The sequence below is a fragment of the Nicotiana sylvestris genome, chromosome 9, assembly GCF_000393655.2.
Source record: "Nicotiana sylvestris chromosome 9, ASM39365v2, whole genome shotgun sequence".
Lineage (NCBI taxonomy): Eukaryota > Viridiplantae > Streptophyta > Magnoliopsida > Solanales > Solanaceae > Nicotiana > Nicotiana sylvestris.
Genome location: NC_091065.1, coordinates 114547060 through 114563934, shown reverse-complemented (window position 1 = coordinate 114563934; position 16875 = coordinate 114547060). Strand labels below are relative to the sequence as shown.

Genomic DNA, 16875 nt, shown 5'->3' with positions numbered 1-16875 from the left:
GAACTTTGCTAGCAACTAGTACTAGTAAAGTTGTAATTGATCAAAGAGTATCTCCTCCCACAACTCACGTGCTATAGTATCAATATCCTCATAATCGGGCCCTCAGCCTCACTCAGTCATCAATCTCTCTAGTCTCTCGGGCTCTCAATGTCATGAAATATGAACCCAAAAATAATGATGTGATGTATCAATATATAGTAACAGAGGCTGAGATATGGTATGAAATGAATGAACATGACTGAGTATGAAATTGCAATGTAAACAAATAACTCAACAGCAGTAACGACCTCAATGGGTCCCAACAGAGTAAGCATGTAGCCTAGACATGGTTGATAACATGGATCACGACTCATTTGCTCTAGTATGTAGAGATTTCATATTTACAAATAAGATCAGGTAACTACACAGTACCACAGAAATAACGGAGTAACGATTCACACGGTGTACGCCCACATGCCTGTCACCTAGTATGTGCATCACCTCAACACTAATCACATAATACGTAATCCGGGGATCCGGGGTTTCATACCCTTAGCACTAAGTTTAGAAGTGTTACTGATCACGCCCAACTATACCTTATAAAAAGGACAAAACGGTCGCTGCAAATATAATCTGAGTATTTAGCCTAGAATTGAATCCACAGGGAATTAACCTACCAATTACTCTCGTTAGACTTACTAAATTTTTCATAATCAACTTCCTAGATATTTTGAATAACAATTGGAGATGTTTTTACTAACTATAACTGAATGAAAGCAAGTAAACTAAAAGCTAACTATGACTGGGTTGTATGCAAGTAAGAGAATGATCTAAGGTTATGATTTCCCCTATTGATGAAATCCCTTCCTGTTATGTTTCGCATAGATTTGCCTAATCGTCTCTATCGATCATGAGCACTTTTATTACCGTAATTCTCTCCCGAGTAATCATGACAATTTACTAGATGCACTCTCCCGAGTTACGCTAACTGGCTTTTATTACAACTCACTTTAGATCGCACCCAAGACTTCGTTATCCCTAATCCCGCCTTTAAACCCTCGGTTATTGATCTCTCATATACTTTGGGAGTGGTATTGTTCAACAATTACCTAAATATGCACTCTCTCCCGAGTAATACATACTGAATAGGTACAACTAATTGAGGATCCTATTAATTAACTATAACATGAACGTAGTTGAACAAATAAAGATTAAACCAGGCAAACTATATTAACATAACACGACATTCATCCTTCAATAGGTTCCATCAAAACCCTAGACTAAATATTTAGCTACTCATAGCAAAGTAAGATAAAACTACAAAAGTATTCATAGTGTGCAAATAAAGATAACAAAGTGAAGATTAAAAAACTCTAATGGTTGATTGCTCTTCTCACACTTGTTTTTGCCCCCAATTCAGTCTAAAAACCTTGATAATGTCTCTTTTGGGCGAGCTGGACCTCTTATAGGTTAAGTGAAATTACCCCCGAACGTCCAAGTTTACCCCTGAATTATATTTTCCGAACTAGACTAGCGCGGTCGCGCTAATGACCGTGCATATGGCATATTATTCTGCCTCGAATTCCTAGGCTAGCGCGGTCGCGCTAGTGGGTGCACTAGTGGGCGCGCTAAACTGCATCATCATTTCAGCTCTTCTTTTAACGTACTCAGCTCCGAGGGCTTCCCTTGCTTCAATTTAGCTCCAAACACAACCCTAAGTCCTCATAAGCGCAACTCGCTCCTACAAAACATGAAATTCACAATTAGAGCCAATTTATCGTCATTTAACTATCCTAGAATAGTGAAACATAGTCAAGATGGGGCATAAACAATCGCCAAATTACATGAATCTAGCCTATTATCAGTTACTTACCTCGAACGAGCCAATTACAATACCGAGCAAGCCAAGCGATGCTCCAAAAATTTCATCTCGCGCCTTCTGACTCCGAACTGATCGAAACTATCCAAAAATAACTCAAATACACCAAACAATACTAAGGGAACTAATCCCAATCGAAAAAGGGTCGAATTTAATCAATAGTCCAAAATCGGCCAAAATCCCAACCCGAGCCTGCACCTCCAAACCCGATAAAATTTACAAAATCCGACAATCCATTCAATTACGAGTCCAACCATACTAGTTTCACTCAAATCCGACTCCAAGTCAATGTTCAAAACTCAAAAATTAACATTATGAAACTTTAGGCCAAATCCCCAATTTCCTCTTTGAAAATAATCAACCAAAAGCTAGAATCGAAGATAAATTAATGAAATATAACCAAAACCAAGTAGAGAACACTTACCCCAATTCATATGGTGAAAATTGCTTCAAAAATCGCCTCAATTCGAGCTCTATAGCTCCAAATGTAAAAATGTCTGAAACCCTCAAAATAGAGTACTTTATAATTTGCGTAGGCATTCCTCTTATGCAAACCCGGGAAAACCATCACGTTCGCGATGAACAAAAGTACACAGCCCCCAAATGAATCTATGCGATCGCGACTAAATATCCATTAATGTGAAGAACAACTCAGGATCCCTTCAACATACACTACGTTGTGTGAATGCGGAACACACTGCCCCAACACTAATCGAACCCATCCCTCTAATCGCGACCACGTTGAAGATACTTCCAAGTTCTTGTTATCCCTCTACGTGATTGCATCACTTACTTCGCGACTGCGAAGACCAAATGAGGCACCAGAAAACCAGATTACACCATCAATCAAACATGAAGGAAAAATGATCTGAAATCAATCCGAAACACGCCTGAGACCCTCGGGACCTCGTCCGAGCATACCAACAAGTCCCATAACATAATACAAACCTACTCTAGGCCTCAAAACACACATAATAACATGCGACAAATCGCACCACAAATCGAAATCTATGAACTTTGAACTTTTCAACTTCAATAACTCATGTCGAAACATAGCAAATCAACCTGGAATGAACCCAAATTTTGCACATAAGTCCCAAATGACATAAAGTCATGTATGCCCAGGGCATCAACAACGTCCTCCTTTGATATTCTAATCTAGGAGAACTAAAATACTGACCCATTCGGTGACTTTCGCGGTCACCCTCACTAAACCAACTTGAATATGAACTACGATTCAGATCAAGTCTTACCGAAATAAGATTTCCTGCCCGCGTTTCTGACCCAAAAGGAATGGAAAATGAAAGAAGGCCTTTTTGAATTGGCTATGTCGAAAGCGAGATCGTCTAGTTCTACCGGATGGGCGTCCTGGGAGAAGTGGCAACCATTCTCAAGAACCAAAAAGACTGAGCTGAGGGCAAAGGAAAGTCAAGAGAAAAGGTGGTAGCTATTCTAGCAAGTATTCCGTGGAGGAGTAGCACTAGGATAGTAACTTATTACACTAGTCTCTATTCCGACGAAGCTATTCCAACTCCCGGAACCACAATCCGATCCCGATATCCACAAAGTCAACTCTCGATAAAACTTTTGAACTTTCCAAACCTTTAAATTTCCAAATTTTCACCAATATGTGCCGAAATCTTTTAGAAACATCCAAATGCAAATCCAAGCATACACCCAAGTCCAAAATCACCATCCGAATCTATCAGAACCATCAAAACTCCGTTATGGGGTCAAATTCACAAAAAGTCAAGCTTGACCAACACTTCCAACTTAAAGCCTCAACAATGAAATTTATTCTTCCAAATCGATTACGAATAACCTGAAAAATAAAACCGACGATTCACGTAAGTCATAATACATCATACGGAGAAACTCATGCCCGCAAACTACCGAGCGAAGTGCAAATTCCCAAAAGGACCGGTCAGGTCATTACAGTGAGAGTGGGTGGTTCTTTGTTCATATATGTGATGTCCTTAAATTATACTCGAATGCATATTTGAATATGTGGGGTGAAATACCCTCTTATTCTTTGGTGAAGCACATGATTCCATGATGGAAAGGTGATGTTATTAAACATCACTTGTTGGGTAAGTGCACGAGTTGAGAGTGCTTATTGGCAACGAGTTGGTTTTTGAGGTTGGGTGGTTATGGGAAGGCTGTTTGAGTGTTTTTAATTGGTCTCCTTTTTACTACACCCCGTAAAGGGTATAAATATAAGAGAGTTTTTCCAATTAAAGGACAAACGAAACGGGATTTGTTTATTTAAAGATTCAGAGTCGCCACTTGGGATAATTTATGGTGTCCCAAGTCACCGGTTTAAGATCCCGAATCGAGGAAGGTTGACTCTATTTATGGCCTGCGAACACAGAAATCTGGGTAAGGAATTCTGCTAACCCGGGAGAAGGTGTTAGGCATTCCCGAGTTCCGTGGTTCTAGCATAGTCGCTTTGATCATACTTGGCTTATTAAATTGTCTAATTACTCGTTTTAGAACCTATGTGCATCTACTTTTTACTCGGTGTCTATGAATAGTATGCCTTGGTTTGCGAATATTGCCAATTTCCTTGTAACCGGTATTATTCTATATGAGCTCTCTTCTAACCAAAGGAAGAAGCTTAAACGGGATAGCTTGGACTACTACTGGGATGAGTCATACTTGTTCAAAATCTGTAATGATGGTGTGATCCGGAGATATGTTCCGGACGAGGAGCAATTGAGTATTCTGGATGCTTGTCATTCCTCTCCCTATGGTGGTCATCATGGTGGGGCGATGACAACTTCAAAGGTGTTGAGTTGTGGTTTTTATTGGCCCACATTGTACAAAGATGCGAGTGAACTAGTAAAGAAATGTGATGAATGTCAAAGAGCAGGTGGAATTTCAAAGAAGGATGAGATGCCTCTCATCACTATTCTCGAGGTTGACATATTTGATGTATGGGCCATTGATTTCAGGGTCCGTTTGTAAGCTCTTGTGGCAACATGTATATTCTTGTGGCCGTTGATTATGTTTGAAAGTGGGTGGATGCCATGGCTTTACCAAACAACGAGGCCCGGAGTGTTGTGGCTTTTCTCAAGAAGAGTATCTTTACTTGGTTTGGCACTCCTAGAGCAATCATTAGTGATGGAGGGTCTCATTTTTGCAATAAGGCATTTGACACTTTGTTTGCAAAGTATGGTGTCAATAACAAAGTTTATACCCCTTACCATCCTCAAGCTAGTGGGCAAGTTGAAGTCTCCAACTGGGAGATCAAGAGTATATTGTCAAATACGGTCAATGCAAATAGGACCGATTGGTCAAAGAAATTGGATGATGCTCTTTGGGCAAATAGGACTGCTTACAAGACTCCGATTGGTATGTCTCCGTACCGGTTGGTATTTGGGAAAGCTTGCCATCTACCGGTCGAGTTAGAGCACAAGGCCATGTGGGCTTTGAGGAAGTTAAATCTTGTATGGGATATGGCTGCAAATCTTCGGGTGGGGCAGCTTAATGAGCTTGATAAGTTCCGGTTTCATGCCTACTCCAGCTCGTCCTTGTATAAGGACAATATGAAGTACCTTCATAACAAGTATACTCGTGGCAAAGAGTTCAAAGTGGGTGATTTGTTTCTCTTGTTCAATTCCTGGTTACGACTATTTCCGAGTAAGCTTAAATCAAAATAGAGTGGACCTTTTGAGGTGGTGCTTGTGACTCCATTTGGTGCTCTTGATTTGAAAAACAAAAACGGTGAGATCTTCAGAGTTAATGGGCACAGAGTCAAGCATTATCTTGGCAAATTTGATGACAGCCATGTGGTGGCATTTATCCATTTCAAGTGATTGATGGTAACCTACGTCATGCTGCGACGTTAAATTAGGCACTTCTTGGGAGGCAACCCATGTGTTTTTCTTCTTGTCTTTCTTTGATTTTCCTCTTAGTATAGGATTTATTTTTGGACTAACTAGTTGTGAGTTATGTATAGGGATGTCTGATGCAGTGCAGGAGTAAGCTAGCAAAAATGTGTCACTCTCTGAAATTTGGACCACGGTCGTGCTCCATTTTTCGCGGTCCGAGGTGGCCTTATCGCGGGGGCGAAATTTGATTACGGTACACAATGCTAAAAGGTCAAAAATGGAGGCTCTCTAAAGTTTTAACCGTTGCCGCGGTGCATTTTTCGCGGACCACAGTGGTTTACCGCTGTCGCGAAGCATTTTTTGCAGTCCGCGATGGTCTCAAACTCAAAGCAACAACCCTTTTGAGTTTCACAACCGCGGTCCGCGGTGCATTTACCGCGGCTGCGGTAGGTAAGAATAAGTGGGTCCCAGGGCTTGTCTATAAATAGACCCTCAAGGCCCCCTTTTACACTTTTCGCTCTTTGCATTCTCAAACAATATAGACTACTGTTCACTCACGCCCCAATTTGCACAACACAAGAACTGAACCTCATCTGTATTGCATCTGACTTCTGGTAATTCAAATCTATCTTTAGTCTTTAATTTTGTTTTTATTTTCTTTTAATTTGATGGTTATTACTTTTTCTTCTTCTTTTTTCTTTTAATTTTAATTTAGGGTTTCATAGTGTTAATTAGATTAGGTTTTAATTAGTCAGAAATGGTGATTGACTACCTAGTGGGTCGATAATGTGTTGATTAATGCTAAAATGCACAAAAATTTGAAACCCTTGGTGCTGAGCCCAAAATTTGACCTTCGCAGTCCGCGGTCAGCTATCTTTTGAGATATTTTCAAGCCTTGATAACTGCGGTCTGCAATGGCATTTTTCGCGGTCCGCGGAGCACTTACCATGGTCGTGCTTCATTTTTTGCGGTCCGCGGTGCCATTGAATCAGAGAGTGGGTAGTCTAAGTCCCACCTCTCCGTGATCCGCCGTTGATTTTTCGCGGTCCACGGTGCAACCTTCGCGGCCGTAGTGCATTTTTCGCGGTCCGCAGTCTGCAGTTTTGCTTTACACTGTCAACTATATTTTTGCACTACTTCTTCCAGTCTTTGCACTAACAAGTTCACCTGATATACTTACAGATAATGGTTAAATCCAGAGGAGGTGGTGACAAACAAAAGGGTAGAGCAGAGTCCTCCCGGGGTAGGGGACGAGGCATGATCAAATTGACCCCAGCAGTTCGGAAAGCAATTGGGGAAACCAGAAAACTCACCAAAGCTGCAGATAGAGCTGCTTCCCATTCTGAGAGAAGTGAGTACTTGTCCTCCCGGGAGGCATCTGAGTCTGATTCAGTGCCGGAGTATGTACCTAACTTCCCGGAGAGACATCGTTTGAGAGATTTACCTACACTGTCGGCCACTTCTACTGCTCTTGCTTCAGTTTTGATTTCTTCTGAGTCGTTTGAGGGCTCAGCTGAGAGCAGTGATAGTTCAGCTTCAACCTCACCTACACCTTCGTCACCTGGACAGGATGTAGATGCTAGGGTACCAGATGAAGAGGGAGGGGGTGTGCCCCAACCCGGTAGTGTGGAGAGAACTAGAAAGCCTGAGGTGTGGCAAAAGCGATTTGTCACTGAGCTAGCTTATCATAAGTTTCGGGAATGGTGGCCTCTAAGGTCGCTTATTATTGAGCGTCAGTTCATAGAGAGGGATCTCTTGCCACACAACCCCAACGTGAAACAACAATTCAATAAACGAATGGGGTGGGATTACTTCACTAGCAGGGTGTTAGAGGCAAATGGGCACTTAGTCAAAGAGTTTTACGCCAATGCTTCCCACATAAAGAAGGATACCAAAGTGACTAAAGTGTGGAACTTGAAAGTGAAGTTTGATGGGAAGACAATAAATGAGTACCTGGGCTTTAATGAGGAAGATGAATCATTGTACTTGGAGAAATTGGCACTCAATGAGGCAGCTCGTCCATGGTTAGCATCATATTTGGCTCTCCCGGGCACCACCCCAGCATGGTTGACATCAACCCTAAACTTTAAGGCGAAGGGACAGGAGACTTTTGTATGCAGCAGGATGGACCCCACTACCCATGAAAACTCCATGCTGGTCTCCCGGGCGATATTGGTGGCAACTATTATGGCGGGGTTCCCGATCAATGTCGGGAATGTCATGTCTAGGGTAATAACTAGGGTGGTCAATGAGGGTAACAGATCATACCCCTTCCCGAATTTCCTTACAATGTATTTGGAAGACCAAGATGTGGAGAAAAGGAACTTTGATGTGAAGGTAAAACCCAAGATGCCCTTTTCATGGTACAGCCTCAAGGCTGATGACAACCCCAAAGCCAAAGATCCTAAAGGCAAAGCCACTACTTCTACTGGCCAGTCTGAAGAGCCAATAGTAGTAGTCACTTCTTCTTAGCCTCCCACAACCATACCAGAGTTTGCCTCCGGACCATCTACTTCCACCTCTTCAAATATTCTATCCTTTTCAGCATACCCATTGACTGCCCATAGATTGAACCAAACATTCTCTAGTATCAACAACTGGATGCAGGCAACAACTTCTAAAATGTTTGTACTTTCTAGTTTAGTGGCAGCGCAATTAGTGCCCCCACAGCCACATGTGCCAGCTTCGGTAGAGGAGACTCTCAAGGAGCTTTTGGACAACCAGAAGAAGCTCCTTGATAACCAAAAGCTGATAATGGATGCTCTTGCTGATCAAGGGGAAACACTTAAGGAGCTGAGCAAATACACAAAGAAGCTGAAGCATACATGGGCATCGAAGGAGTGAGTTAAGGAATTGAGGGGAGAAGTGGAGAAGATGAAGGCAACTGACCATTTGCCTTTGGAGCTACTATTGCATGATCAGCCTCCAGCAACTCAGACAGAGCAGGTTTCGGAGCAGGAGATTGAGGGAGCACCAAAGAGGAGGAGGAGGAGGATCCCCCAGGTGGATGATGTTGAGATTGAGTTGGAGGAGACGGAGGGTGCTGCTTCTGGCCAGCCACAAGCCCCCTAGACAGATGATTCAGGTACCCAGCCACAGGATCACGTGCTACTACAGGACCCCACTCAATCATAGGAGTCTGTGCTACCATAGGACCCCATGCAGATGGAGGATCCATATGGAGTTTTCTTCACTATCTATCTTTCTTTTTTAGCTTATTTTTAGTTAGTTAGCATTGAAGACAATGCTAGTTTTCATTTGAGGGGGTGACCCTACTTGGATTTTTGATTTGGTAGTTTGATTTGATAGTTAGACTATAATTATGACATTATTTTATTTCTTTATGCTTATTTTTCACTTTTGGTATGTATATAACTTTACCTTTCATTTTACTTTCCGTTATTGTTCTAGTTTGGTCTGTATATAAAGTTACTCTCATGTATATATTCATCCCTTCTTATGTATATTCATCTAACTCCCCCCCCCTGTACATATTCTGTTTACTTTCCGCATTTTACTTCATAGTTTCTTTTGAAATTTCCTTAATAGTATAGCTTCTTATTTCATTTGATAGCTTCTTTTTCGGTTCGTAGCTTCTTATTTTTCAAGTTTCAATGATTAATAAGCCTTTATTTTTTTTAATGTCACGGTTCTTTTCAAAGGAGGAGTTTGTGTGAACTGGGTGGCTCTTCCCGATGATGGATGGCATGACAACTTTCTTAAGGGTTTGAGTCTGTTTTTTTTTGTTTTTGTGTAAATAATAGTTAGTAAGCAATGGTGCCTCAGGCAAAGCTTCACTTGGGCCTAAAACATTTACCTTTGACCTTATGATTAAAAACAAATTGTTGTGTATAGGATGGTGATAGTTATGACCTTGAGACTCTTGTGTTGGCTAAACAATCATTGAGTGGTTTTTCTGAACCAATTGTGTTGCTCAAATCTTATCTAAGGTTGTTGTGCCCCCCCGACTCTATTTCTTTAGCAATCCTATAGCTTTTGTGGTGAGGTATTGATTTGCAAGTCCAAGTTTTGTGTCAATGAGTCTGGAACTTGCCCTGAATGTTTGTCTAGGCGAAATCCTAAGTGTAGCTCGGCTTGAGAAGTGATTATAGGCTCTCCTTGATCCCAATTGAAACTTGAAAACATCCATAGCCTACAATGATGTTATCCCTAGTCAACCCCGTTGAGTCTTAGCCCTTATTCTTTCAATAATCATGATACAAACCTTTATCCGTTGTAAAATGATCCTCTCTTGGCACCCTATCTTTCCTTAGCACAAGGCAAAAACATAAGTTTGGGGGGAGAGACGAGGAATGCAAAAGTGATAAAATATACAAAATGAAGAAAAGGAAAGGCAAAGAAAAAGAAAGAAAAGCCAAAGATTCAAAAAGAAAATGAACAATGTAGAAGAAATGAAGGGATTCAACAAAAGCAAAAGATGAAAGACATGGAGAGATTAGAAAGGAGAAAAGGAAAGTCTCTCTAGCCCCTAAAGAAGAAGTAAATAACTCAAAGAGTCAAGAAAATATATGCCAGAATGAAGCAAATGAAGTGCTTAAGGGAATATGAAACCTTCTTAGACCAATATATCCTACCCTGAACCATAAGCCTTCATTGCATTCCCACAAAAGCCCTATATGATCTTGAGTTGAGTAAGCTTACATTAGTGGTGACTCACATAAGGGGCAAGCTTATGGTACTTAGAGCCGGACTTGTGACCTTCCCTTGAGAGAGATACATGTGTTTTCTACAATCCTCATTTTGAGTGCCACAATCTAAAAGTGAGGTTTGCTTACGGAGAGTTGAGGAGTATGAGAGTTTGGGTTACACAACGACCAATGTAACAGAAAGAGTTTCCTTGATGATTTGAGTCAACTCTTGATGCTTTTGTGTCGCACTATAGCCATGGTGCTAAAAGGTTGTGTAGTATTGATAATGCATTTGAGTTGAGTGTAATTGTTAGTACCAATTGATTCTTGATGAGGTTAATTTAGAATAGCTGAATTTTCCTTTCTATTATCTTGAGAAGGTGGGAATTACTTTGTTTGCTTGAGGACAAACAAAAACTTAAGTTTGGGGAGTTGATAACTAGGGATTCTAATCTAGTTTATGCTCCTTTTTGCTTGACTTTTGGACTAAAATATGTACAAGTATTCCCCAAAAGCTAACTTGTTGTGCTTGTTTGCAGTGTTTGGTCAAAAGGAGACAAGGATGTCATAACCAGCTCAAAACGGAGTGAAACCTGCACAAGTTCAAAACCAAGTCAAAGTAGTGCTACAACGGAAAATCCACCTCGGCCGCAGAAGACTCACCGCGATCGCGGTCCTTTTATTGCGATCTGCGGTGGCAAGGTTTAGAGAGATACCAGTTGAGACATTTCAAGTTACCGCGGTCCGCCATGATTTTATGCGACCGTAGTACCCCTACCGCGACAGCGGTCCTTTTATTGGGGCCCGCAGAGGAGAGATTTAGAGAACCTGGAGTTTGAGCAAAAGCTGAAAATCGTGGTCCGCGGTTGATTTACCGCGGCCGCGGTTGCCTTACCGCTGCAACGGTCTATTTTCCGCTGTCAGCGGTACCTCCGTCAGGGGCATTTTTGTCCGGAAAATTTAGCTGTGTATAAATACTTTCTTTTCAGATTTTTAGGTCATCTGATCAGTAGTGAGCACGTGAACGATGACGTTTTCCCATTTTGAGTACTTTTGTAGCTTACTTAGCAATTAATCTTAGTATCTTATCTTATAATTACAATTTATGGATTATTGTTCATCTTAATCTATGATTTCTTCTTCAATTATGAGTAGCTAAACCCATTAGCTAGGGTTGTATCTCAACCCTAGTGCGGGTATTTAATGGGTCTTTTATTTTAGGGCTTAGATGTTTATGGGTGATTGTTATTTGGCCTGATTTATGATTTATATGTTGAATTAATGGTTGCAAACACTAATTTGTGCCTTTTTGACTTAGGCTCTTCTTGATAAAGAGAGACTAAGTCTAGGAATTTCAGGCCAACAATGAATTGGGGTGTATTCAAGAGATTGATAGCCCCAATTAAAGGGTTAAACCTAGAGATAGTAATACCCGACTTGAGCCAACATTGCTTGCACAATTTGAACACCCAATTAGGCTTGATAAAACCAATTAGGGCAAGGTCACTCTTACTACCGAGAGGTGTAGTGAGTAGATTCGTGCATTGGATATAGCATGATCCCAACTATAATATTATTGCCCTAAGTTCTAGCTCCCGTTAGATACTCACCTAGGAGTAAGTCACTTCCTTAGTGCCTCTTTACCCATTTAGAAAACCCTACAAACATATATACTTAGCTTAATTTCTTACATTATTAGTATAAAATTAGAAGTAACAAACAAACAAACAAACATGATTGGAAGTGTAATCAAGAGCACTACACACTGCTAGTTTAGATAGGAATCCAACTCCAAACATTGTATTAGCTCCCTGTGGATTCGATCCCGACCTTCTCGGGTAAAAGCTGCATCGATCACTCTTGCCACTCTGTAGTGGTGTAGGGTTGGACCCGATCAGACCCGACCTTGTTACAGCTCATCACTACTTCTAACCTAATGTTATATTTATTGCTTATTGAGTACATGGGTCGGTTGTACTCATATTACACTTTTGCACCTTGCGTGCAGGTGTTGGCTGTTGATGTTGCTGAGATCGACGGGAGCTGGATTTGAAAATGTACCTGCATTCTGGTTGCAACTACCTTTGTTCATGGTAGCCCTAGATTCATAAAACTCTGTTTATGTATTTTTCAAACAGATGATGTATTTAATTCATACCAGCTTTGTAAACTCTATTCTTAGAAGCTCATGATTTGTACTACCAGTCCTTGGAAAGATTCTTGTATTAAATAGTTGTATTATCATTTCTTCTCCTAACAAGTCTTATTAGATTGAATAGTTGTTAATTGGCTTACCTAGAGAGTTGGGTTAGGTGACTTCACAACTAGTTGGATTTTTGGACCGTGGCAATTTTGTATCAAAGCTCTATATTCATAGGTTCTACAAGTCATGAGCAAGTGTCTAGTACAGTCTTGCAGATCGGTATGATGACGTCCATACCTATCTTCTAGAGGCTATAGGACATTTAGGATATACTTCCCATATTTCTTTCCTTATCGTGCGACATTGATTCAGCTTGAAGAATAACTTTTTGAATTCCCTCAACACGTTCGCATGCGCATATAAGTGCTCGGTATCAGCCGTGCATCAACGACTTGTGGTTCCATGGATGAGGTGCGAGATATGATATTTGTGTACTGGTGGTAGGCCAGTATGGAGTACTTGAAGCAGGGGTTTGATTGTAGATTGAGCATGGGGATTTCGGTTGTGTGAGCACGTGCTTTTGGACTTATAAGTCCGGTAGTGTCCCTATTACTGGAAATTGTGGTCCGATGAGTGGTTGGATGGCATATAACGAGTAAGATGTGACTGCAGGAAGTGTTCATATGGATTGAATTTGATGAGAAGAGTTTGCTTGTGATGTAAAAAAGATTATTTTGTGCCTGATTTCTGTCTTGATTTGACATATAGTCTCGAGTTATGAGTGTATTGCAGGATCTATCATGTTGTTTAACTGTGGAATGAACTAGGTTTTCATGCCTTGTTGGTAAGATCAGATTTAGGAAGATTAAGTGATTGCGTAGTAGTTGTGGTTGTAAAAGGGTATAAAGAGATATCAGTTTGAGGCTAAGCATGTGGGTTATAACCTGCGACGTAATCTACGGCTATGTGATTTTTATGATATTGTGTGAAGGCTTTCTTTTCTACCAGTGGGTTATATGTGTTGCAATTTGAGTTTGGACCGCTTGTGGAAATTGGTTTAACTGTCATGAGGATGAATGCAATATTTACAGATGATTTGAGGTATTAGATGGTTTGTGTTACAGGAGCTCATGCAAGATTTAGTTGAATCTCACTGCGGTATTATGGCAGTAATAGAATATGGACATTGTGAGTTATTGTGTGTATTGATCTATGGCTTTGAGCCAAGTGAGGGAGTTTGCTATTGACGAGTTGATTGCACGATTATGTGTTGTACTGGTTTCAATTTGAGGTCTACTGGTGAATCAGTTATGACTTGTTGAGGTTGAGATCGAGGATGACTCGAGTAAGGAAATTTCTGGATACGGGTTGTGTTACACTCTATGGGTATATGGGAATCATGTAATAATTGAGTCGGGACTGTTCCATTCCAACTCTCAAGTTTAGGCAAGTAATCACAAAATCAAGAAGTATTAAGCAATAAAGCACTACATGAACAATGAGTCAAGCAACTGAGAGAAATCGTCACAGACAAGCTATTCAATCTTTCACGGATTTTCATTAAAATATGTTAGGAAGGTAATTTGCATGCTAAGGCCTAACTATTCTAGCATCAAACAGGTCAAGAGGCACATAAGAGCGCTCAAGTTTTCTCTCCTCACTTTCCTAAAAATATAAATTACTCGGTTCAAGTTACATCCCCCGGAAAAGAACCGATGCCAAAAGAAAAACTAAGGGGGTTATTATCTACCTACTACTAAATAAAAAAAACACTTTTGAATTTTTCAGTGGACCTTAATCCTCAAAAGCTGTCCAAGAGATCCATCGTCAGGAAATGTTCATTTTAAAAAAAATTAAACTAACACAACTAAAATATCATAGAAAATTACCCAGACAATCTCCTTACCCTACACTTAAAATTATACAATGTTTCCAATGCACACCATAAATAACAAGAGAATGAAAGAAACTCCCTGGTAGGCCAAAAGCTGAAGCATCAGCAGCTCATGGGATACCCCTGGCTTAGTCCTTGGTGCGGGTACCTCACACTTAGTTCCAACCATCTAGTTTGCTTTTTCTTCCTTCCAATGGCTTTCCTTTCCATGCTCCTACATAACAAAAATAAAAACTACACTACAAAAATAACACGATTAAAAAAAGTAAAAAAAAAATAAAAAAATAAATTAAAAAGCAGTAAAGTTGGGGTTGTCTCCCAACAAACGCCTAATTTAATATCGCGACACGACATGAATCACTTTCTGCCTCCACTTTGAACTTATGAATTGCCCCTCAAGTTTTGATTCTGCTCTATGATCATGCTCTTGGGGGTGGTGTAAAGCCTTGAAAGTCAAAAGTTAAATAATTCCTTATGCGTTTTTTGACTTTAAGCTCAGGAGTATCACCTTGTCTACCTTTTTACGCTCGTAAGGATCCATTCTCATTTTACCATCTGAGCACAATGTAGAGAAGTATTTGGAATGATGTCCAACACACTCAAATACCTGAACTTCAAGATGTTCAACATCCTTTGTACTAATGACACTAGAGTCAACTGAATATTTATCCTCAATGTCCTTGGTTGACTCAAGTGTCACACCTTCAACATCGGCATCCTCAAATTCTAGTTGGCTAGGTTGTTGGTATTCTACTCTGGTCTTATCCATCAGAGTGTCAATTGTTGACTCTAATTCACATTATTTTTGGCTACTATCCACCATATTGACTTGTCGAACATTCAAAGCTTCGACTACTTGACTCACTTGAGCCTTCAAGTTGTGAATAGTTGCCTTTTGCCGTAGTATCTGTAATTGTGTCTTATTATTTTGTTCCACAAGTCACATTAACATATCATTGATCTCCTTTAGGTCAGCATCCACGAGTTCTTTATTCCTAGTAATTTCACAAGTAAAAGTAGAACCATCATAATAAGGGTTGGGGAGGATAAGAAATATAAGCACAATCATAAAAGTGATCATCTTGACCACCACACATATCACACACATTCCACACATGAAATTGAGTTGGTGCACATAATTCACTCTCGGGAATATATTGATAATTTTGGCACGAGCGGATCCTCCACAATATGTACGAGGGAGATCAAAAGTAGAATTACCAACATCAAAACTCCCATAATTTCAAGACGCCATGTTTCTCAAATCAACAAGTAAAACTAAAATAAAAAAATTAAATACTAAAAAACAGTTCAGACTTGAAACCTAGCAATATATACAACTACAAGTACACCATTAGCTCCTAGACAACAACGCCAAAATTTGATAACGCCGAACTATAGTCCTAAAAAGGATAAGCGGTTGCTGCAAATATAATATATTGTCTAAGAGTCCGGAGTCGAATCACACAGAGAACTAAAGTTTAGTTACAACTGTTTGCTATCACTAAGAAGATAAGCTCGAACAATTCCTAAGTAATAAGATTATATTTTCTAACTAATTAATTAACAAATTAAATAGTAAATAAAAAACTAAGGATACTAAGGGTTGAATATAATATTAAGGAGGTCTAAAGTTATGATTTGCCCAATTGTCGGAATCCTTTCCGCTGTGTCTTCTATAATTTCTCCTAAGTTTTCTCTATCGATCATGGGTACTTTAGGGTATCGTAGTTCTCTTGCTCGAGCAACTACCATAATTTACCAGACATATTGTCTCGAACTACGGTAGCTGACACTAATTTATCGCTCACTACGATCGCACCAAGGTTTGGTTATCTCTAATCCTGCCTTTAAATCCTCCGTATTGATCTCTCACATACTTGAGGAGTGATGTTATTCAACAACTACCTAAATATGTACCCTCTCTCAAGTAATAATCACTAAATAGGCACAGTCAATTGATGGTCATTCAATCAACAGCAATAAACACGTAGTTGAACAAGTAGAGATATTCAAAGGCAAAATTATATTAAAACGTAACAAGAAATCATCCTCCAAAAGGTTCCATCAAATCCTAGATGAGAATGTTTAGCTACTCACAACCATACTACAATCATGGTAATAATTGAGAGCATTAAAATACAGATTAAGGAAGAACGGAAGATAAACTCTTGTGATTCGTTGCTTCAAAGTGTTCCCGTAACCTTTTGCCTGTCCCATAAGAAATAGGTTTAGAACTCCTTTTATAATGTTGGGGGCGTGTAGGGTCGAAACTACCAAGTCCTAGCCGAATTAGGACGAAATTCGCCCTTAGCCGTCTCACTTGGCGCCTGGCGCCAACCTGAATGCCGACATTTTTCCACTTTTGTGCTATTCTGCCATTGGCGTTTTGGTTAGTGCATGGCGCCATCCTGGGCACCAAAATCATACTCTCCAATTTTATTTTATTTTATTTCACTTTACGCAAGCTTGCCAAATCACTTCAAATTGACTCCTAC

At 40.1% G+C, this 16875-nt stretch overlaps 1 protein-coding gene across 1 annotated transcript; it reads left to right on the top strand.

The window, feature by feature from the left end:
* Window positions 1-4393: 4393 nt before the first annotated feature.
* On the top strand, window positions 4394-4825 carry LOC138878080 (uncharacterized). The gene has a single exon (XM_070157737.1). The coding sequence runs from the start codon at window positions 4394-4396 to the stop codon at window positions 4823-4825; it is 432 nt and encodes a 143-aa protein (XP_070013838.1).
* Window positions 4826-16875: the final 12050 nt, after the last annotated feature.

Bases quoted from the DNA above. Each gene is read 5' to 3' on its own strand.
- LOC138878080 (XM_070157737.1), top strand. From the start codon at position 4,394: ATGCCTTGGTTTGCGAATATTGCCAATTTCCTTGTAACCGGTATTATT.